General features: G+C 53.3%; 1 protein-coding gene across 5 annotated transcripts in view; it reads left to right on the forward strand.

The window, feature by feature from the left end:
* Nucleotides 1-21715, forward strand: part of SPTBN4 (spectrin beta, non-erythrocytic 4) — a 108493-nt gene that overhangs the window by 43618 nt on the left and 43160 nt on the right. For all 5 annotated transcript variants that reach the window (XR_010153874.1, XM_016935994.4, XM_054673188.2 and 2 more), the window contains exons 14-19: nt 1057-2005; nt 3765-3902; nt 7748-8498; nt 11786-11988; nt 17493-17583; nt 21058-21204. Coding sequence is in view for 4 of the 5 variants with exons in the window: in XM_016935994.4 (XP_016791483.2) it covers nt 1057-2005; nt 3765-3902; nt 7748-8498; nt 11786-11988; nt 17493-17583; nt 21058-21204 (2279 nt within the window). In the remaining variant the exon portion in view is untranslated. The remainder of the gene's footprint in view (nt 1-1056; nt 2006-3764; nt 3903-7747; nt 8499-11785; nt 11989-17492; nt 17584-21057; nt 21205-21715) is intronic.

Here is a 21715-nt window from a genome sequence, read left to right on the forward strand (position 1 = left end):
TCACTGTTTTCTAGTCGCCAACTAGCCATCCAGGAGGAAGGTGAACCTATTTAAGGAAAAAGAGGGAGTTCGGGGTTAAGCACAGTGGCTCATGCCTATAATCCCAACACTTCGGGAGGCCAAGTGGAAGGATTGCTTGAGGCCAGCCGTTCAAGACCAGCCTGGCCAACATAGTGAGATCCTGTCTCTATTTTAAAAAGAAAAAGGAGTGCAGATAACCACTGGGATTGATAGATAATGCAACAGAGAATGACAGAGGGAACCTAGAAACATGGCTTAAGAAAAGAGAAGTTGGCCGGTGGCAGTGGCTCATGCCTGTAATCCCAGCAGTTTAGGAGGCCAAGGCGGGTGGATCACTTGAGGTCAGGAGTTTGAGACCAGCCTGGCCAGCATGGTGAAACCCTTCTCTACTAAAAATACAAAAATAAGCCAGGCGTGGTGGCGGGCGCCTGTAATCCTAGCTACTGGGGAGGCTGAGGCAGGAGAATCGCTTAAACCTGGAGGTGGAGGTTGCAGTGAACCGAGATCGCGCTACTGCACTCCAGCCTGGGCAACAGAGTAAGAATCTGTCTCAAACACACAAACAAACAAAAAACAAAGAAGTTTCATTTGACTCAGTTCTGACATAAGCACAATTTTCACTCAAATATACAGAATCTGAGATGCTCTGAATCCATCCATCATTCAGTCAACAAATCACTACATTCACTAGGCTACAGCTCTGGGCTCCACCTTTTGCTGGGCAGTGTTTGGGATAGGGTGTGACAGACCCAGGTCCTGCCCTTAAGGAGCTCTCAGTCCAGTGGGGGAGACAGGACAAGGCAATGACAACACAGAGTAGTCAGGGCTAGAATGGGGAAGCAGAGAAGCCTGAGAGGGTCGAGGAGGAGCCTGCTCCAGCCTTGGGGTGTCAGGGAAGGCTGCCTGGAGGAGGAGCCACGTGACCCGGCATCTGATGAAGTCACACCAAGGACAGGGTAGGTAGCCCGCACCATCCTCTCTTGGGCGCCCCTTGGCTTGTGACCAATCCTGGATGCTCCCCTTCTCCTGGCTCAGGCTACCAGCCCTGCGACCCGCAGGTCATCTGCAACCGCGTGAACCACGTGCACGGCTGCCTGGCGGAGCTGCAGGAGCAGGCAGCGCGGCGACGCGCGGAGCTGGAGGCTTCGCGGAGCCTGTGGGCGCTGCTGCAGGAGCTGGAGGAGGCCGAGAGCTGGGCGCGCGACAAGGAGCGTCTCCTGGAGGCTGCGGGCGGCGGCGGTGCGGCGGGCGCAGCGGGCGCAGCGGGAACAGCGGGCGGCGCGCATGACCTGTCCAGCACAGCGCGTCTCCTGGCCCAGCACAAGATCCTGCAGGGCGAGCTGGGCGGGCGGCGGGCGTTGCTGCAGCAGGCCCTGCGGTTTGGCGAGGAGCTGGTTGCGGCCGGCGGTGCCGTCGGCCCGGGAGCAGACACCGTGCACCTGGTAGGCCTGGCGGAGCGCGCGGCGAGCGCCCGGCGCCGCTGGCAGAGGCTGGAAGAGGCGGCGGCGCGGCGAGAGCGGCGGCTGCAGGAGGCGCGGGCGCTGCACCAGTTCGGTGCTGACCTCGACGGGCTGCTGGACTGGCTTCGCGACGCTTACCGCCTGGCAGCCGCCGGTGACTTCGGCCACGACGAAGCTTCCAGCCGCCGCCTGGCGCGCCAGCACCGCGCGCTCACCGGGGAGGTGGAGGCACATCGCGGGCCCGTGAGCGGCCTGCGGCGCCAGCTGGCGACACTCGGGGGTGCCAGTGGCGCAGGGCCACTGGTGGTGGCGCTGCAGGTGCGCGTGGTGGAAGCAGAGCAGTTGTTCGCTGAGGTGACCGAAGTGGCGGCGCTGAGGCGCCAGTGGCTGCGGGACGCGCTCGCTGTCTACCGCATGTTTGGCGAGGTGCACGCGTGTGAGCTGTGGATCGGCGAGAAGGAGCAATGGCTGCTCTCCATGCGTGTGCCGGATTCACTCGACGACGTCGAGGTGGTGCAGCACCGGTGAGCGCGCACATGTGGGACTCCGGGGTCCCCTTCCTCATGCACCCAGTCTCACCTTCATTGGCTCAACAGTTCCCATGTTTGCTCAGCTGAAACTAGGAGTTCCAATCCCTGCTTCACCCATAGCCAGCTTTGTGACAGTTCTGCAACCTGCCTAATCTTCCTGAACCTCAGCTTGCCCACCTGTATAATGGGGGTGATATTAGTCCCTACCCAGGCTTGTGATGAACGGTAAATGAGTTCATACATGCAGAATACGAAGCAAATGCCTGGGGGTAGAGGAAGCATTCCCCCGGCATTTGCTCTTGTTACCCAGGCTTACATTCGCCAAGCATGAAATCAACGACCTATGCTTCTACAGGGACACCTCAGTCTGGCCCCTCTGCTGGGAGGCCTCCCATTGCTTCTGCACAAATGTCACCTCCCTAGCTACTAAAATAGCTCTGACTCTTGTGATTTTCCATTGCTTCATCCTGTTTTACATTTCTTTGTAGCACTTACCATCCCATGACATATTATATACTGACTTGTCTGTTGGCTGACTTAGCAATGAGTTGTTCAATTAGTGGGTGAACAATGCCTATTCCCCCTCTGCACCACTCTCTCTGAGCATCTTATTCATCCATACATTCATTCAGCAGGTGTTTACTGAGTGCCTATGCCTTTCTAGGTCTTGTGCTGGGCACTGCTGGAAACACAGGGCTGCTCCTTGCCCCTACTGTGCCTGCAGTTGCCCAGTTCTTTGAAACATTGATTTAAAGATGGGAGGACCATGTCTAGCTTAAAATAGACCTCAGTGGCTGCCATGTGGAGGGCGGGTTGGAGCGGGTAAGAGTTGTGGCTGGGAACCCAGAGAGGCAACTGGGCTGGGGACCCAGATGGAACGGAACAAGATTAGACCAGGGCGGGAGGTAAGTAAACAGGCCATGGAGACCGATGGGCTGGAGCGATTTTCCAAAACAAAGCCCAGGGCTCTGGCCTGGCAGATGACAGTGCTGTCCCCAACATGGGGGCCCAGAGGAAGAACAAGTTTGAGTCAGGTGGGTGTGAATAGCCCCAAGAAGGTATACAGTAGGCTTTGAGGTCGAAGACAGGTTCAAAATGTAAGAGGTTGAGGCTGGAGACTGAGGTGTGACTGTCATGAGTTCAGGGGCAAAGACCAAGGCTGTGGGGCTGGGTGGAATCGTCGAAGAAGGGTGTGAAGGAAAACCCAGAGGGCTCAGGGTGGAGTTGCTGCTGAGGAATCTCACATTTAAACATCAGGTAGAGGCTGGGCGTGGTGGCTCACGCCTGTAATCCCAGCACTTTGGGAGGCCGAGGCAGGTGGATCATATAAGATCAGGAGTTGGAGACCAGCCTGGCTAACATGGTGAAATCCCGTTTCTACTAAAAATAGAGAAGTTAGCTGGGCGTGGTGGCGCATGCTTGTAATCCCAGCTACTTGGGAGGCTGAGACATGAGAATCGCTTGAATCCGGGAGGCAGAGGTTGCAGTGAGCCACAATCGCACCACTGCACTCCAGCCTGGGTGACAGAGCGAGACTCTGTCTCAATACATACATACATAAATTAATTAAATTAAATTAAATAAGTTAAATTAAATTAAATTAAATAAACAGCAAGTAGAAGAGAAGGAGCCCACAAAGGAGGCTAAAAAGGAGGGTGGATTGAGAATTAGGAGTAGAACCAGTAGAAGGTATTTCATAAAACCAAGGTCCGCAGGGTTCGGGTGTCTGAGCATCTCCATCCTCCTTCTGCAGATTCGAGAGCCTGGACCAAGAGATGAACAGCCTGATGGGCCGCGTTCTGGACGTGAACCACACGGTCCAGGAGCTGGTGGAAGGAGGCCACCCCAGTTCAGATGAGGTGCGTTCCTGCCAGGACCACCTCAACAGCAGGTAGGAGGGCCTGGGGCTGGGAGTCCCTCCCATCCTTCCCTTCCACACTCACACAGCCATGGACAGCAAGATGTGCAATCTCAAACCCCTGGAATCATAATGGCCACCTGATAAATCAACAAAATGTTGACCAAAAATCATAATCCCTAATACTGGTGATGATGTGGTAAAATTAAAACATTTCAATTGGCTGTTCATTTATTTGTCCAGAAAGAATTTATTGGATATCTACAATCTGCCAGGAGTATTCCCAAGTACTTTATATACCTTTCTAAAGTATCCCAACATTCTTCCGGGCACAGTGGCTCATACTGTAATCCCAGCACTTCAGGAGGCTGAGATGGGTGGATCACTTGAGCTCATGAATTCAAGACCAGCCTGGGCAACATGGTGAAACCCCGTCTCTCTCTCTACACACACACACACACACACACACAAAATATATATACACATATATATACACACACACATATATATACACACACACATATATGTATATATACACATATATGTGTGTATATATATATACAAAATTTAGCCAAGCATGGTGGTGCACATTTGTAGTCCCAGCTACATGGGAGGCTGAGTTGGGAGGATGCCTTGAGCCCAGGAGGTAGAGATTGCAGTGAGCAGAGATTGTGCCACTGCACTCCAGCCTGGGCAATAGAGCCAGACCTTGTCTCAAAAAAAAAAAAAAATTCCCACTATCCCAATTTCCATAGTAAAGATCCTAGAATTCAGAACTCTCTCTCTCTCTCTTTTGAGACAGGATCTTGCTCTGTTGCCCAGGTTGGAATACAGTGGCATGATCATGGCTCATTGCAGCCTCCAACACATAGGCTCAAGCGATCCTCCCACCTCTGCCTCCTGAGGAACTGGGACTACAGGTGCATATCACCATGCCCAGCTAATTAAAAAAATTTTTTTTGTAGAGACGGGGTCTCACTGTGTTGGCCATGCTGGTCTTACAACTCCTGGGCTCGGCTGGGCGTGGTAGCTCACACCTGTAATCCCAGCACTTTGGGAGGCCAAGGCAGGTGGATCACCTGAGGTCAGGAGTTCGAGACCAGCCTGACCAATATGGTGAAACCCCATCTCTACTAAAAATACAAAAATTATCCGGGCATGGTGGCATGCGCCTGTAGTCCTAGCTACTCAGGAGGCTGAGGCAGAAGAATTGCTTGAACTCGGGAGGCAGAGGCTACAGTGAGCCAAGATCACACCACTGCACTCCAGCCTAGGTGACAGAGCAAGAATCTATACCAAAACAAACAAACAAACAAACAAAAACCTCCTGGCCTCCTCCCACCTCGGCCTTCCAAAGAGCTGGGATTACAGTGTAAGCTACTGCTCCTAGCCCAGAACTCTTTAAGATAAGTAACAAACTAATATCAGTACCTCTGGAATACTACCAGCAATTCTCCCAGTGCAGGTGGGGTTCATAGATGAAGATACAAGTCCAAAAAGGTGAACTCCTTATCCAAGATTACTCAGTCTATAAGTAGGAGTCAAATACAGTTCTGGCTGAATCCTGAGCTGTAGCTGTTTATCTAATATATCCAGTCTTCCTGGTAACACTATGAGGTGGAAACTACCCCACATTAGAGAGGAGAAAACTGGATCTCAGAGAGGCGAAGATGGAGGCCCAAGGTTACACAGCAAGTTAGGGGATCAAACCGGGCTTTGAAGATGGATATGTTTGACTTCAAAGACTGTGCTCTTTTATTTTTTTTCTTTCTTGAGACAGGGTCTTGCTCTTTCGCCCAGACTGGAGTGCAGTGGTACGATCATGGCTCACTACAGCCTTCACCGCCCCCAACCCAAGCTCAAGAAATCCTCCTGCCTCAGCCTCTTGAGTAGTGGGACTATGGATGCACACCACTGCACCCGGCTAATTTTTGTATTTCTTGTACAGATGGGGTCTCACTCTGTTGCCCAGACTGGTCTCGAACTCCTGGGCTCGAGTGATCTTCTGCCTTGGCCTCCGCAAGTGTGGAATTACAGGCATGAGCCACTGCGCCCCACCCAAAGACTATGCTCTTGACTCTGTGCTGTAAGATTCCAATATTCAGGGATTTTAAAACCTCTGTAGCCGAGACCATCGCAAAGCATCCAGGCCTAAAAAGATAACTACAATCATAACAATTTACAGCATGTAGAGAGATCTATATGCCAAGTGCTTTAGCCACATGATCTCGTTACACACTCAATGAAGTGGACTTTATTATCCCCATTTTCCAGATAAGGAAACTGAAGATCAGAGAAGGAAATGATTTGCCCAAGGTCACATGGCAAATCTGGCCAGAGCAGAACTTGAACTCGGGTCTGCCTGATTTCAGAGTCCTAATCTCTGTCCTCGTGGTGTGTCCATTCTAGAGGGGGCAGAAAGACAGTTAAATACACTAATAAATGAACAAGATATTTAGAGAATCATAATGGCTTTATGCAAGAAACAGGCAGGGCATGGTGGCTCACGCCTGTAATCCTAGCATTTTGGGAGGCCGAGGCAAGCAGATCACTTGAGGTCAGGAGTTTGAGACCAGCCTGGCCAATGTGATGAAACCCCATCTCTATTAAAAATATAAAAACTAGCCGGGCGTGGTGGTGCACGCCTGTAATCCCAGCTACTTGGGAGGCTGAGGCAGGAGAATCCCATGAACCTGGGAGGCGGAGGTTGCAGTGAGCTGAGATCGTGCCACTGCACTCCAGCCTGGGCAACAGAGCAAGACTCTGTCTAAAAAAGAAAACAAAATTAAAAAAACCCAAACTATTGAGGACCCCAAGAGCTTGTTTTAGTGGGTCATATCTATTGCTATTTACTATATTAGAACTTAATACTGAGAAAATTTAAAATGTTTTTATTTTTATTTATTTATTTTGAGACAGGGTCTCATTACTCTGTCACCCAGGCTGGAGTGCAGTGGCACAATCATGGCTCACTGCAGCCTCGACTTCGCAGGCTCCAGCAATCCTCCCATCTCAGCCTCCCAAGTAGCTGGGACCATAGGTGTGCACCCCCACGCCCAGCTAATTTTTGTATTTTAGGAGTCTCACCATGTTGCCCAGGCTGCTCTCCAACTCCTGAGCTCAAGCGATCCACCTGCTTCCGCCTTCCAAAGTGCTGGGATTACAGGTGTGAACCACTGCACCCGGCTGAGAAATTTGAAAACATTATTTAAAAATAACAATAAACTGGGAGTGGTGCATGCCTGTAGTCACAGCTACCTGTGAGGCTGAGGTGGGAGGACCACTTGAGCCTGGGAATTGGAGGCTTCAGTGTGCCATAAACGAGTTCATGAATAGCCACTGTGTTCTAGCCTGGGCAACATAGTGAGATCTCATGTCTTAAAAAATTTTTTTTTAAAATCTAAATATCTAACATGTTAATATAACTAACTTTTTTATTAAAAATAACTTTTCATAACACAAAATGTACTAAGAGTGGCATTGTTTCGTACCTTTGCAAATCTCTTTAAAGTCTGGTTTGAGAGATGGCAGCTGGGCTTCTCTTAAATCAGAGTCGGCTTCTGCACTCAGTCTCTCCTGCCGCCTCTGGAAAACTCCACTGAACACTCGGGAAAGAATGAGAGTGAAAAAGCAAATGGCGTCTTAACACATTTTTATGAAGATAGTTTTGTCCTCTGTCAGATTACATGTTGAGAACGGCTGCCCTAAGCAAAAGTGCTGCGTAGGGTTCCATTTTACACCGGCAGAAACTGGAGAAACTTTCTGAGGTCACACAATGGCTGGGTGGCTTGGGCCTGGATTCTACCCTGGGTCGGCTGGCCCTCCGCGCCCAAGAGGAGTCCCTGTCCTCCTCAAGTCACTCTCTTTCCCCTGGGCAGGTGGAACCGCATCGTGGAGCTAGTGGAACAGCGCAAAGAGGAAATGAGCGCGGTGCTGCTGGTGGAGAACCACGTGCTGGAGGTGGCCGAGGTGCGCGCCCAGGTGCGTGAGAAGCGGAGAGCTGTGGAGAGCGCGCCCCGGGCCGGCGGCGCCCTGCAGTGGCGTCTTAGCGGCCTAGAGGCCGCTCTGCAGGCGCTGGAGCCGCGCCAGGCGGCCCTTCTGGAGGAGGCAGCCCTGCTGGCTGAGCGCTTCCCGGCGCAGGCGGCGCGGCTGCACCAGGGCGGGGAGGAGCTGGGCGCTGAGTGGGGCGCGCTAGCTAGCGCGGCTCAGGCCTGCGGCGAGGCGGTGGCGGCAGCAGGGCGCCTGCAGCGCTTCCTACATGACCTCGACGCTTTCCTGGACTGGCTCGTGCGCGCCCAGGAGGCGGCGGGCGGCAGCGAGGGGCCCCTGCCCAACAGCCTAGAAGAGGCGGACGCGCTGCTGGCGCGCCACGCTGCGCTCAAGGAGGAGGTGGACCAGCGCGAGGAAGACTATGCTCGCATCGTGGCGGCCAGCGAGGCGCTGCTGGCCGCCGACGGCGCAGAGCTGGGCCCGGGCCTGGCACTAGACGAGTGGCTGCCACACCTCGAACTTGGCTGGCATAAACTGCTCGGCTTGTGGGAGGCGCGCAGGGAGGCGCTGGTCCAGGCGCACATCTACCAGCTCTTCCTGCGGGATCTACGCCAGGCGCTCGTGGTGCTGCGTAACCAGGTGCCCACTCGGGGTGTACATTTTGGAGAGGGAGAGTCTGAGGCCGCGGGGGGATTGCAGGGACAGGGACATGCGGGGGTGGGGAGGAGGGTGTTTCCTGGGACCACTGGGTTCTGAGGTGGGTGGGAGGTGAGAGAGTATCCGGAATGGATAACTGAGTTTGTGGATCATCCAGTGTGTGTGGAAGTGTGTATGTAACAGAATTTGAGGAGTATCATCAGTGGGGTAGGTTGGTGTCTTATCGGAGGTGACAGTTTGTGGGCTATCCCGAGTAAGTAATGCACGAGGATATTTATTGGAGTGGCTTCCTGGGTTCGTGGATTATCTGAAAGGAAATAAGACTATGAGGTTGATTGGCGATGGTTAAATGGGGTTCAAAGAAGATCTTGGTATGGATAACAAAGGATTAGGATTATGGAGGTAGGTAACAGGCTGAGGGGTTATTGGAGTCAGTCAGTGATTGTGGATTACATGGTGTGGATGCCTAAATTAGCACGATATCTTCATTTCTGGGAATGACAACTATGGATTCTCTGGAGAGAGTAACTGTGTCTGTGGCATGAGGAACCAAGTGCAGTGGTTATCTGGGGACAGCCAATCCACTTTGGAGATCACTCTGGGATGGGAACCAAGTTTGAGAATTTTGGCAAGATGGAACAGCCAGTTTTCAGATTGTCCAGTGTTTGGGGATCATGTTAGAAAGGGTGCCTGCCTATACTGGTTATATAAGGGATGCTGACCCAGTTTGAGGATTATCTACAGCAGTGGTCCCCAATCTTTTTTTTTTTTTCTTTAGATAGAGTCTTGCTCTGTAGCTAGGCTGGAGGGCAGTGGTGTGATCTTAGCTCACTGAAACCTCAGCCTCCCGGGTTCAAACGATTCTCCTGCCTCAGCCTCCCGAGTAGCTGGGACTACAGGCGCGAGCCACCACGACCAGCTGATTTTTGTATTTTTAGTAGAGATGGGGTTTCACCATGTTGGCCAGGATGGTTTCGATCTCTTGACCTCATGATCCGCCTGCCTCGGCCTCCCAAAGTGTTGGGATTACAGACATGAGCCACTGCACCAGGCCCAGTCCCTAATCTTTTTGGCACCAAGGACCGGTTTTCTGGAAGACAATTTTTTCCACAAACCGGTGGGAAAAGGAGGAATGTTTTCAGGATGATTCAAGCGAATTACATTTATTGTCTGCTTTATTTCTATTGTTATTACATTATAACATATAATGAAATAATTATAAAATTCACTATAATGTAGAATCAGTGGGAGTCCTGAGCTTGTTTTCCTGCAACTAGACGTTCCCATCTAGTGACATCTAGGGGTGATGGGAGGCAGCGACAGATTATCAGGCATTAGATTCTCATAAGGAGTGTGCAACCTGGATCCCCCACATGCGCAGTTCACAATAGGGTTTGCATTCCTATGAGAATGTAAAGCTGCTGCTGATCTGACAGGAGGCAGAGCTCAGGCAGTAATGCTCACTCGCACCCCCTCCACCTCCTGCTATGCGGCCCAGTTTTTAACAGGCGATGGACTAGTACCCCTCTGTGGCTCAGGGCTTGGGAAATCCTGATCTAGGGAGTGGAGGAGAAAGGACAGAGAGGCCCTGAATCATAAGATTACTAAATATGGAGCTGAAGTGGCCTTGAGAGACCCTTTCTGACCCACCCATTTAAAAAATAGGGACAGGATCTTGCTATGCTGCCCAGGCTGGTCTCCAGCTCCTGGGCTCAAACAATCCCCCTGCTTTGGCCTCCCAAAGTGCTGGGATTGCAGGTGTGAGCCACCATGCCCGGCCCTGACCCACTCATTTTACTAGTTAGAAAACTAACCCCAGAGGGAAAAGAACTTCCTTGAGTTCACACAGTATCCAGTTTAGTTGTCTTCTTTTTTTGAGACAGTACCTCACTCTGTCACCCGGGCCAGAGTGCAGTGGCACGATCATGACTCACTCTAGCCTTGATCTATGGGGCTCAAGCAATCCTCCCACGTCAGCCCTCCAAGTAGCTGGGACTACAGGCACGTGCCACCACGCCTGGTTAATTTTTTGTATTTTTAGTAGAGATGGGATTTCACCATGTTGCCCAGGCTGGTCTTGAACTCCTGGGGTCAAGTGATCCTCCCGCCTCTGCCTCCCAAAGTGCTGGGATTATAGGCATGAGCCACCGTGCCCAGCCTTCAGTCTTCATAGTAACCAAATTTTTTTTTTTTTTTTTTGAGATGGGGTCTTGCTCTGTCACCCAGGCTGGAGTGCAGTGGTGTGATCTTGGCTCACTGCACCTCCTCCGCCTTCTGGGTTCAAGCGATTCTCCTGCCTCAGCCTCCTGAGTAGCTGGGATAACAGGTGTGTGCCACTACACCTGGCTAATATTTGTATTTGTAGTAGAGATGAGGTTTCACCATGTTGGCCAGGCTGGTCTCGAACTCCTGACCTCAGGTGATCCACCCACCTCGGCCTCCCAAAGTGCTGGGATTACAGGCATGAGCCACCATGTCCGGCCTAATATTAACCAAATATTTACTGAGTGCCTCCTCTGTGCTGGGCACTATTTTGGGGCTGAGCACACCTCAGGCAACAAAATACAAAATCCTGCCCTCATGTGGCTGACATTCTAGTATGTAGGGGAGGAGAGAGTAAACAAGTCAATGCATCGCTAATATTGCCAGGTACATGCTATGAGAAATAATACATGAGGGTTGGCTGGGTGTGGTGGCTCACGCCTGTAATCCCAGCACTTCGGGAGTCCAAGGCAGGTGGATTACCTGCGGTCAGGAGTTTGAGACCAGCCTGGCCAACATGGTGAAACCCCGTCTCTACCAAAAATACAAAAAAATTAGCCGGGCGTGGTGGTATGCACCTGTAATCCCAGATACTTGGGAGGCTGAGGCAGGAGAATCACTTGAACCCAGGAGGTGGAGGTTGCAGTGAGCCGGGATTGCACCACTGCATCCAGCCTGGGCAACAGAGTGAGACTCCATCTGCTCCCTCCCTGCCAAAAAGAAATAATACAGGAGGGTAGTGGGATAGGGCTGGGGTGGGAGTTGATAAATTTGGCAGGGTGGTCAGAGACCTGAAGAAAGTGAAGGGAGCCAGCCATGGGGGTATCTGGAGGGACAGACTCCCAGGCAGAAGCACCAGCATGGGCAACGGCCCCGAGGTGGGACCACAACTGGAATGTTCTATGCTTGCAAGGTTGCGGGGAGTGGTGGCAAGCCAGGCTGGCAGCCTCTCCCAGGTCCTGGAATGAAATGAGGCTGACCTTTGCACCACGCTCCCTCCTCCCCAGGAGATGGCGCTGTCTGGTGCGGAGCTCCCGGGCACAGTGGAATCGGTGGAGGAGGCCTTGAAACAGCACCGTGACTTTCTCACCACCATGGAGCTGAGCCAGCAAAAGATGCAGGTGGCCGTGCAGGCTGCAGAGGGCCTGCTGAGGCAGGGCAACATCTACGGGGAGCAGGCTCAGGAGGCTGTGACCCGGCTGCTGGAGAAGTAGGTCCCCTAGACCCATCCACCCCAGGGAGGGGGCAGAAGATGGGGCCCAGCATAGGGGAGTGGTGTGGGAGGCCAGGGTCCCACTCCTTTCATCACGATTTCTGCTTCTCTGGGGCTCTTTCCTATTTCTATTTAATTCTGTGTTGTCTTAGATTTGATTTAAGTGGATTTTTTTTTTGAGACGGGGTCTCACTTTGTTGCCCAGGCTGGAGTGCAGTGGCACGATCTCGGCTCACTGCAACCCTCACCTCCCAGGTTCAAGTGATTCTCCTGCCTCAGCCTCCCGAGTAGCTGGGGCTACAGGCATGAGCCACCACGCCGGCTAATTTTTGTATTTTTAGTAGAGACACGGTTTCACCATGTTGGCCAGACTGGTCTTGAACTCTTGACCACCTGCCTTGGCCTCCCAAAGTGCTGTGATTAGCGGCATGAGCCACTGCACCTGGCCTTAAGTGGATATATTGTGAAAAGGTAACCTGAGGCTGTCAACCCAAAAGATACAGAAGGATATACAATGAAAGGTTTCTTTCTCAAGTCTGCCCTGAGCATGGGATAGCTGGTCCTGTTGTTAAAATGTTAGGCTGGGTGCAGTGACTCATGCCTGTAATCCCAGCACTTCGGTAGGCTGAGACGGGAGGATTGCTTGTGCCGAAGAGTTCCAGACCAGCCTGGACAACATAGTGAGACCCTTTCTCTAAAATTAAAAAAAAAAAAAAAGCTGGGCGTGGTGATGCGTGCCTGTAGTCCCAGCTACTCTTGAGGCTGAGATGGGAGGACTGTTTGAGTCCGGGAGATTGAGGCAGCAATGAACTGTGATCATACCACTGCACTCCAGCCTGGATGACACAGCAAGATTCTGTCCCCCCTCCAAAAAAAAAATGTGTTAACTTACTTCCCTAGATGCCTCATTATCCATCCTGCTCTTCTGCACCCTCCTTGGGAACCCCCAGACCTCCCCAGATCCAGCAGCTAGAGGCCAGGCACAGGTGTGCTCCAGCTTTCCAGATGGGACAGTGTCCCCTGCCAGGCTGGTTGTCAAATATTTTGCATAAGCACCTCTTCCTGGCCCCAGCCACTCTAGGAAGCATGCAAAGTGAGTGTCCGCGTGTCTCTGTGTCTCTCTCATCTCTTGAACCTCATTGTTCTCTGCTTCTGTCACCATCTGTCTCTTGCCACCACTCTCTTGTCTGTCCTTGCACTAATCAAGTGAAGATATTTATTGAGCATCTACTGTGTGCCAGGCACTATTGTAGGTAGGCACTGAACAAAACAACACCACCACCTCCAGCCATCATGGGAAGTCCTTTCTTGTCTTCCAGACCCAGTTCTGTCTGTCATTAGAGCTGTTTCTGCTCCTCCTGGTGACCCTAAATTTCTCCTCTCAGGCTCTCTGGCTCTCTCCGGCATGATCCAGGCCAGAACGGGACCCGGTACCCCTCCTTCTGTCTTCCCATCTCCTGACAGAAAGCATCCCTGGTCACTTCACTGTGCCACCCCCAGCCCCAGGACCGCTACCCCTTTTCTGTTTACGGCTCAGACATCCTTTCCTTAGATTTATCTGGGGCAAGGCAGCATGCTTCTAAAGGAAACTTTTATGGGAATTCTGTTCTTGAGGATGCAAACTCATCATTTAGTGCCCCTTTTCCATCCAGGCCTGGATCCTTCCTTTGTTCCACTTTTTTTTTTTTTTTTTTTGAGACAGGGATCTTACTCTGTTGCCCAGGCTGGAGTGCAGTGGTGCAATCATAGCTCACTGCAGCCTGGAACTCCTGGGCTCAACCAACTCTCCTGCCTCAGCCTCCTGAGTAGCTGGACTATAGGTGTGAGCCACTGAGCATGGCCTGTTCCACATTTCTTGAGCACCTGCTGCACGCCAGGCTTAGCAAAACGAGGAGGAGGAGCCCGGGGGACTGTTCATTCCATGATTCATTCATTCATTACTTTTCAGTCATTCATTAATTGCTCCTTTCACTCTATTGTTTATTCACTCATCCTCCAGTCAATTAAACATGTACTGAGCCCGTGCTCTGTACGGAGTGGGGGTGTGGTCACAGAAATGACCAGGACAGAACATGATTCCTGCCTCACAGAGCTCGAACGTTATCTGACAAGGATGGCCCAGAATGCTCGGGGCTGGGATGGAGGAAGCCCAGGCAGAAAGGTCAGGGCCCGGATGGGAGACGTGCAGCCGCTGTGGGAGAGGCGGCATTTGCCCCAGGGTTGTGGTGGGTGAGGTGTGGACACAGAGGGATTGAGACGGACTAATCTCTACACCTTCCCACCATCCCAGTCATTTATTTGTCTAGGGACACATTTCCCGCCCTGTGGGAGGAGTGGGAGGAGTTTCCACATCCGCCAAGGGGGCAGAGCCATACAGAGCTGGGGACTGGGGCCCTGGGGGTCTTAGACCTGGCTTCACCCCTGAATCTGTGACATTCAGGGCAAGTCACTTAGAGCTTCAGCTTGCCTGGCCCCTCACCTGGAACCTGTGTGTGAGGTGCTGTTCTTTTTTTTTTTTTTTTTTTTGAGATGGAGTCTCGCTCTGTCACCCAGGCAGGAGTGTAGTGGCGTGATCTCGCCTCACTGCAACCTCTGCCTCAAGGGTTCAAGCTGTTCTCCTGCTTCAGCCTCCTGAGTACTGGGATCACAGGAAAGAGCCACCATGTCCAACTAATTTTTGTATTTTTGGTAGAGACAGGGTTTTGCCATGTTGGCCAGGCTGGTCTCAAACTCCTGACTTCAAGTGATCCACCTGCCTCGGCTCCCCAAAGTGCTGGGATTACAGGCGTGAGCCACCGCGCTGGCCACTAGGTGCTGTTCTTATCTGCGTTTTGCATGTGAGGCTCAGAGGGGAAAACTGACTTGCCCAGAGTCATGGCCAGGAAGTACCACAGCCTGGATTTGAACCCTGTTGCTTTCTTTTCTTTCTTTTTTTTTTTTTAAAGACAGGGTCTTTCTTTGTTGCCCAGGCTGGAGTGCAGTGGTGCGATCACTGCTCACTGCAGCCTCAATCTCCTGGGCTCAAACAATCCTCCTGCCTCAGCCTTCTGAGTAGCTGGGACTAAAAGCATGTGCCACCTTGCTCGGCTAATTTTTCATTCTTTTTTTGTAGAGATGAAGTCTCACTATATTGCCCAGGGTGGTTTCAAACTCTTGGGCTCAAGCAATCCTCCTACTGTGGCCTCCCCAAAGTGCTTGGATTACAGGCGTGAGCCATCGCGCCCGGCCTACTCTGTTGTTCTTTCACCCTCATGGAGACTCAGGGTCTTCCTCATCTCTAGGACTGATGCTTGACAGTTTGGCTGCTGAAGGCCCGGAAGGATTGATTTCAGCTCAATTTCAGAGGCATTTTGTCTTTCCTGGCTCCTAAGCTAAGTTGGGCAGGAGGCAGTCAGTGCTTCGCTTGCTTGTCTCAGGCCCTTCCTGTTCCTTCTCTCTGGTTCTGTCTCTGCAACTGTCTCCTATACACTCTGTCTCTTTGCTTCCATCTATCCATCTATTTCTGTATCTCTGTTTCCTGCTCCCTCTCTGTTTTTCTCTCCCTCCATCTGCACCTCTCTAACCCTGTCTTTTCTGCCTCTGTCTTTCACAGATACTGTACTTTTGTTTCTCCCATCTTTTTTCTCTCTGCCACTGTGTTTCTTGCATTCATTCATTTAACAAATATAAGTGGAGTGTGTACTGTATGCCAAGCCCTTTTTCTAAGCATTGGGGACACATCTATGAACAAAACAGACAAAAATCCCTGCCCTCGTGGAAATGATATATCCTAGCATGGGAGACAGCCAAGATAAATAAGTAACATATAGCACGTGTTAGATTGCGTTAAGTGCTAAGGAGAAAATTAAAGAAGGGAAGAAAGCCAGAAAGTGTTGGGGAGTGGTCAGGAGGGACCTCACGAAGAAGGTGATCTTTGAGTAGATGTTGGGGGAAGGAGCATTCCCAGCAGAGGGAACAGCTAGTGCCAAGGGCCTGAGGCTTGCTCAAGGCACAGCAAGAAGGGCAGTACAGTTACCACAGAGTGAGGGGGAAGAGTGCAAGGAGAATAAGAGTTTGGAAAGGTGGGGGTGTGGAGCCTGGTAGGTCAGAAAGGCCTCTGAGATTGGCTGAGTGCAGGAGCTCACTCCCATCCCAGCAATTTGGGAGGCCAAGGCGGGTGGATCACTTGAGGTCAGGAGTTCGAGACCAGCCTGGCCAACATGGCGAAAACCTGTCTCTACTAAAAATACAAAAATTAGCCAGGCCTGGTGGTGGGCGCCTGTAATCCTAGCTAGTTGGGAGGCTGAGGCCGGAGAATCGCTTGAACCTGGGGGGTGGAGGTTGTAGTGAGCCGAGATCATGCCACTGCACTCCAGCCTGGGCGATGGAGCGAGACTCCATCTCAAAAAAAAAAAAAAAAAAAAAAAAAGGACTCTAAGGACTCTCATGGAGACCCTGGGAGGATAGTCTCATTCTCTCTCTCTCCCTGGGGGAGACAGATAGCAACAGAGCAGGGATGCATGGGAGCCCATGTGGGATGCCCCAGCCCCATCCACCAGGCCTCTTGGGCACTTTGCCTTGCACTGTGGGCAGGAGGCCAGACTGCCCGGGGCCCATGGTCCCAGCCGGCTCCAGGGTGGTACGGCCTGGGTCCAGCCTGGTCAGTTCAGTCAGGCCAAGGGCCTCGCTCTGCCTGCAGGAGTGCCCACTTCAGCTTCTCTGCGACTTGCCGGGCGCGGTGGCTCACGCCTGTAATCCCAGCTCTCAGGGAGGCTAAGAGGCGGGAGGATAGCTTGAGCCCAGGAGTTCGAGACCTGCCTGGGCAATATAGCGAGACCCCGTTCTCCAGAAAAAGGAAAAAAAAAAAAAAATAAGCGTAGCTTCTCTGCGACTCTGCTGTCATCTCTCCCCATACTCTGCTCTCTTCCCTCTCTCCAACTCTGTGGCCCCCTGGTCTGTCTGTCGTCTGTGGGGCTGTCTTTTCCTGGTGGCATTTGCCACTCCTCTGCCTGTCTCTCTCTGGGCTGTCCCTGACCGGACTCCTCCTGTCACTTTCCCTCTCTCTGCCTCCTGTCTTTCGTCGTCTGCTGCTCCCTGAGTATCTTTCTGGCTCTGCCTTGCTCCATCTCTTTTCTCGTCTTTTTTTATTCTCTCTCTCGCTCTCTTTCTGGTGTCTCCTCTCACTTTCTCGTTTGTTTTGTTTTGTTTTTGTCCCTAGGTATGTCTGTCTTTACTTCGCTGTTATCTTTCTCTCTGGACTTGCCTTTTTTTCTCTCCGTCTATATCTCTTTCTTTCTAAGTGCCTGTCTCTGCCTCTCCCTTTCTCTTCCTCTGTCTCTCTCTCTGCCCTTCTTCAGCCCTGTCCCTGCGTCCCTGGCTTTGCCCCACTAATTCCTCTCTCTCTCTTACATATTTTCCACGCCCTTCTTCCCCTACCCAGCCCAGTGCCCTCACAGTCCTACTGCCAGCGCCGCACCCCCCAACCCGGGGCCTTTCCCCAGCCCTTATCTCCCCATCCCCAGGAACCAAGAAAACCAGTTACGGGCCCAGCAATGGATGCAAAAGCTACATGACCAACTTGAGCTGCAGCACTTCCTCCGAGACTGCCACGAGGTAGGAACTCCAGGTGTGCTGGGGACCGAGACATCCCCTTTAGTCGGGAGGGAAGTGCTTCTCGGCCGAGGTGGGGGTGGGGACGCCCCGTCTAAGTGGGTCGCGGAGCGATGCTCGCTCTAAGCCGCCAGGGGGCGCGCGGAGCCGGGTCTCAGTGCGCATGCTCCGCAAGTCCCTGCCCGCCCACGCCGACTCCGGGAAACGAAGGAGGGGCCCCGGGTGCCCCTGGCAACCGCGCGTGTCCGCGCCTACGGGTCCCGCGGGGACGCGCGCTGATCTCACCTTTCTCTCCTGAGATTTGTGAGAATCGCTCTACCCCAGGAGAGGGGCGGGGCGGGCGGTGGGGATAAGGGCCGAGGGCCGTGGGGGGGCCAGCGGCCCTGCGCCCTCCTGCAGCCAGCGATGGCTCTGAACCAAGCCCTCGCCCCTTTAAAGGTGTTCAGGAATCAAGCCCCTTCCCTTAGGGATGATCTGCACACATTAGGGACGATCTCCCCTAATCCGAGATGGTCCAGGCCCCCTTCCTTATTAGTGACGGTTCCGGAGACCTGCTGTCTTCCCCTCCTTCCCTTGCATTCCATAGAAACGATTCTAGACTTTGGCCACATTAGAGATGGCCTAGTAAACATTTTCCTAAACCCTAAACAGAGATAGGCCTGGCCCTGAGCCCCTCCATCTGTGTGACCCAGGATCATCCCCTCCTCCATCATCACCCCGTACCTAAGTTTCTTCCAACCAAAGCTGGTTCAGGAACCAGGTCTAACCCCTAAACCCCTCAGCCTCAAAAGACGATTCGACCCTCCCCCCTATGTTGAACGCCCATGGGAGATTGTTCTCTCCGCATACGGAATAAACAAGGGCCTCCATACCGTGCCCCCCTCCCCCATAACTGGGGTAGGCCGGGACTTGAGCCACTGGAGGAACCCCCTGTTCCCCCTCGCCCCCACTGGAGATTGTGAGATGTTCCAGGTCGCCCTCCCATATCCCCTGTCCACATGTGGTGGCCAGGAGCCCGAGCTTCTTCCCATTAGAGATGGTTCAGGAGGCCCCCACCCAGCCCCTCACCATAATCCCCACTCCCATAGTGAGGCAGTCCAAGCCCCAGGCGCTCCCTCCCGGCATTAGATTTGGTCCAGGAGCACCCCCCATCCCTCATGAGATTGTTCTGGATCAGGTAGCAATCATCTGAGATGGCACAGAAGCCCCCCACCCGAAGCCTTGGGGCGAGTGGTGGTTCCTCCTGCACCCCCACCTGGGGCCCCGCAAAGAGGCGGGCAGGAAGGCAGGCAGGGGGCGCACGCGGGCGGGCGCGCGGCCGCGGCGCGGGGGCGAGGGAGGGGGCGCGCGGCCGCCGGAGCCTCAGCCTTCGCCGCCGCTGCCGCTGCCGTCGCAGTTGAGGGGCGAGCACCCGCCCGCCCGCTGCAGGGACGCCCCGCCAACGCCACTGCCGCTTCAGGTCTCGGGGGCGCCCAGGGGAGGGGGTTGGCGCGCACCCCGCGGACGCAGACAGGGGAGGGGGCTCGGGCGCGTGCCCGCCCGCCAGGGCCGCGGGAGGGAGGGGCGGGGCGGCGCGGGGGCGGGCCGGGCAGGCGCCCGGACCCCCGCCCTGGGGGAGGGGCAAGGACGCCGGGAGCTGTCCGCGGTGCTGGCGCGGGCGGGACTGAGGGGCCGGCCCCCAAGGGAGGGGAGCGAAGCGGGGGGACTTCTAAGACCACTTCTAGGGTAATCTGGATTTGCCCTAAGGGTTCAGGGCGTCTCAGCCTTTCGAGGGGGGGCTCTTCTCCGGGTAATGGGGCATCTAAGATTTGCCCTGGGGTTGGAGGTTTCTCAACCTTTTGGGGGGTTTCTTTCTTGTTTTGGGAGGATCTGTTTCAGCCTTGGATGATGGAGGTGAATCACTTTTGGGGGGCTCTGCCTTGGAAGATGAGGGGCCTTGGATTTTCTCTGGGTCTAGGGGGCTCTGACTTTGTGGGGCTTTTCCTGGGTTGTTGGATAGTCTGGTTTTGCCCTCCATCATGAAGGAATCACTTTTGAGGGGGCTTTACTTTGAGGATGGGGTACCATCTCTTTAAGGGCTCTGCTTTCACTGCGGGCTGTGGTTGCCGTTGGACTCTTCCCTGCACGTCGGGAACCTGTGAATTGAGTTGGGGGGTTCAGCACTGGACTTGGTTCTAGTGTGTGTATGAAGGAGTGTGATGCTGTCCTGGACCCCTGGGGAGCACATGCTCAGGGGACATGGGCTGGGGTTTGGCCAGCTGGGGATCTGGGATTTGTCCTTGGCTGTGACTGCATTTGCCTCCCGGGACCGCGGAGCTGGAGTCCAGTGTTTGTTTTTTTTTTTTTTTTTTTTGCAGGAGGGAGGAGGGAGGATCTTGTGACTGGAGTGGGAAGGAGAAAGGGGAGGAGCAAACTGTTTCAGGTGCCAGGTTTGGTCATGAGTGGGGAAGTTCTGGCTTGGAGGATAAGTCTGGTGTTTTACTGGAGGGGGTTGGGGGAGGCTCAAAAAGCAGCCTGTGATTGATCCTCTCTAGTGCCGTGAGAGGGGCCCACTCTTGGTGCTTGCGTTTTGGATGAGTGGTTTTGTTGGTGGGTAGGAGGACTAGAACTGGCTTTAGTTGTAGGGGTGGGGGTGCTGGCCGGGCTTGGGAGGTCCGATCTGATCCACGATGGAGAGTCTGTGGCTAGATTTTGGGGTAGACTGGTTTGGAGAGCCAGAACACAGCTTTGTTTTTCACATTTGGCTGGGGTTGGCTTTGGTTGAGGGCTAGAACTGGTCATGGTTTGGGGATCTGTGGTCTTAGAGTCCCAGGGCTAGAATTGGGGAGCCCTGTGGGCTCATTAGGGGTGCTAGATCTCGATTATGGAGGATGGGTCTACTCCAGATTAGAGGGTTAGTTTAGAGAGAGCTAGAGTTGGCTTTAATTGGGAGGTTGTTTGGGGGGTTTATCTGGCCACACTGGAGGAACTGGGGCTAGATATGGGGGCTTCATTTGATACCCTTGGGAATGGGTTGAGGCTCTTGAATTGGTCCTTATTGGGGGGTGGCTAAGATTGAATGAAGTGTCTAAGTGTTGCTATGGGAGGGGTGGTCCTGGGGATGAATTGGGAGTTAGCTAAATTGGGTTGGAGAGCTTGTTTTGGGGGGGTGATCTGTCCCCAAGTCTAAGAGGCTGACTGGCCCTGCCTTGGGGGCTTGTGGGGAGTTGAGGAGGGCTTCCCTCAGGACAGGGGACAGGGGAGCAAAGGATTGGGCATTCTGGGGACCCTTCCATCCATCCTCTATCCAGGAAAGAGCTTGAGCCGCACCCACCCCCAATATAAAGGCCTCACTTGCAAAGGTTTTTTCATCCTTTCCTATTCCTTCCACCCATACACCCTAGCAGCCCAGGCCCTGAACCTGGGACTTCCTGAAGGGATGGGGGGCTGTGGCAGGTTGAGGGGACCAGCTGAGCCCTCCTGCCCTGTTATGCACAGCTGGATGGCTGGATCCATGAGAAGATGCTGATGGCGCGGGATGGCACGCGGGAGGACAGCCACAAGCTGCATAAGAGATGGCTCCGGCACCAGGCATTCATGGCCGAGCTGGCTCAGAATAAGGAGTGGCTGGAGAAGATCGAGCGGGTGAGGAAGCTGATGGCCCCTCTGCCTATGCCAGGTGCAGGAGGCCTCCAGGGAGCCCACGTCTCACCTGCTGCACCCGCTGCTGCCATCCTGCTGGTCTTACATCTCTGGACTGACTCAAATCAGCTCCAGATCTGCTCCTAGCTATGTGGCTTTGAGTGATTCATGTAACATCTTTGAGCCTCAATTTGCTCATCTGTAAAGTGGCCAGCATCTCTTCTGAATGGTGCCTGTATCCTACTGTTTGTTAAATATTTCACTTCTTAATATAACCTCCTCTACCAGGTTCCTTCCATACCATTTGGGGCATTGAAGATGGAAGGTTGGGGAGATGGGCTGGGACAGACCCTGGGAAGCCCAGGGTTAAAGTAAACTTTGGATTCTTAGAGCCCTGGTTTCTAACTGTGTCTATGCCTGTTACCAGCTGTGGGGCCTTAGGTAATTGTGTTAACCTCTGGGAGCCTCAGTTTGCTCTTCTATAAAATTAAGGAAATAATAAATATAGCTACTT

This window comes from Pan troglodytes, chromosome 20 (genome assembly GCF_028858775.2).
Source record: "Pan troglodytes isolate AG18354 chromosome 20, NHGRI_mPanTro3-v2.0_pri, whole genome shotgun sequence".
NCBI lineage: Eukaryota > Metazoa > Chordata > Mammalia > Primates > Hominidae > Pan > Pan troglodytes.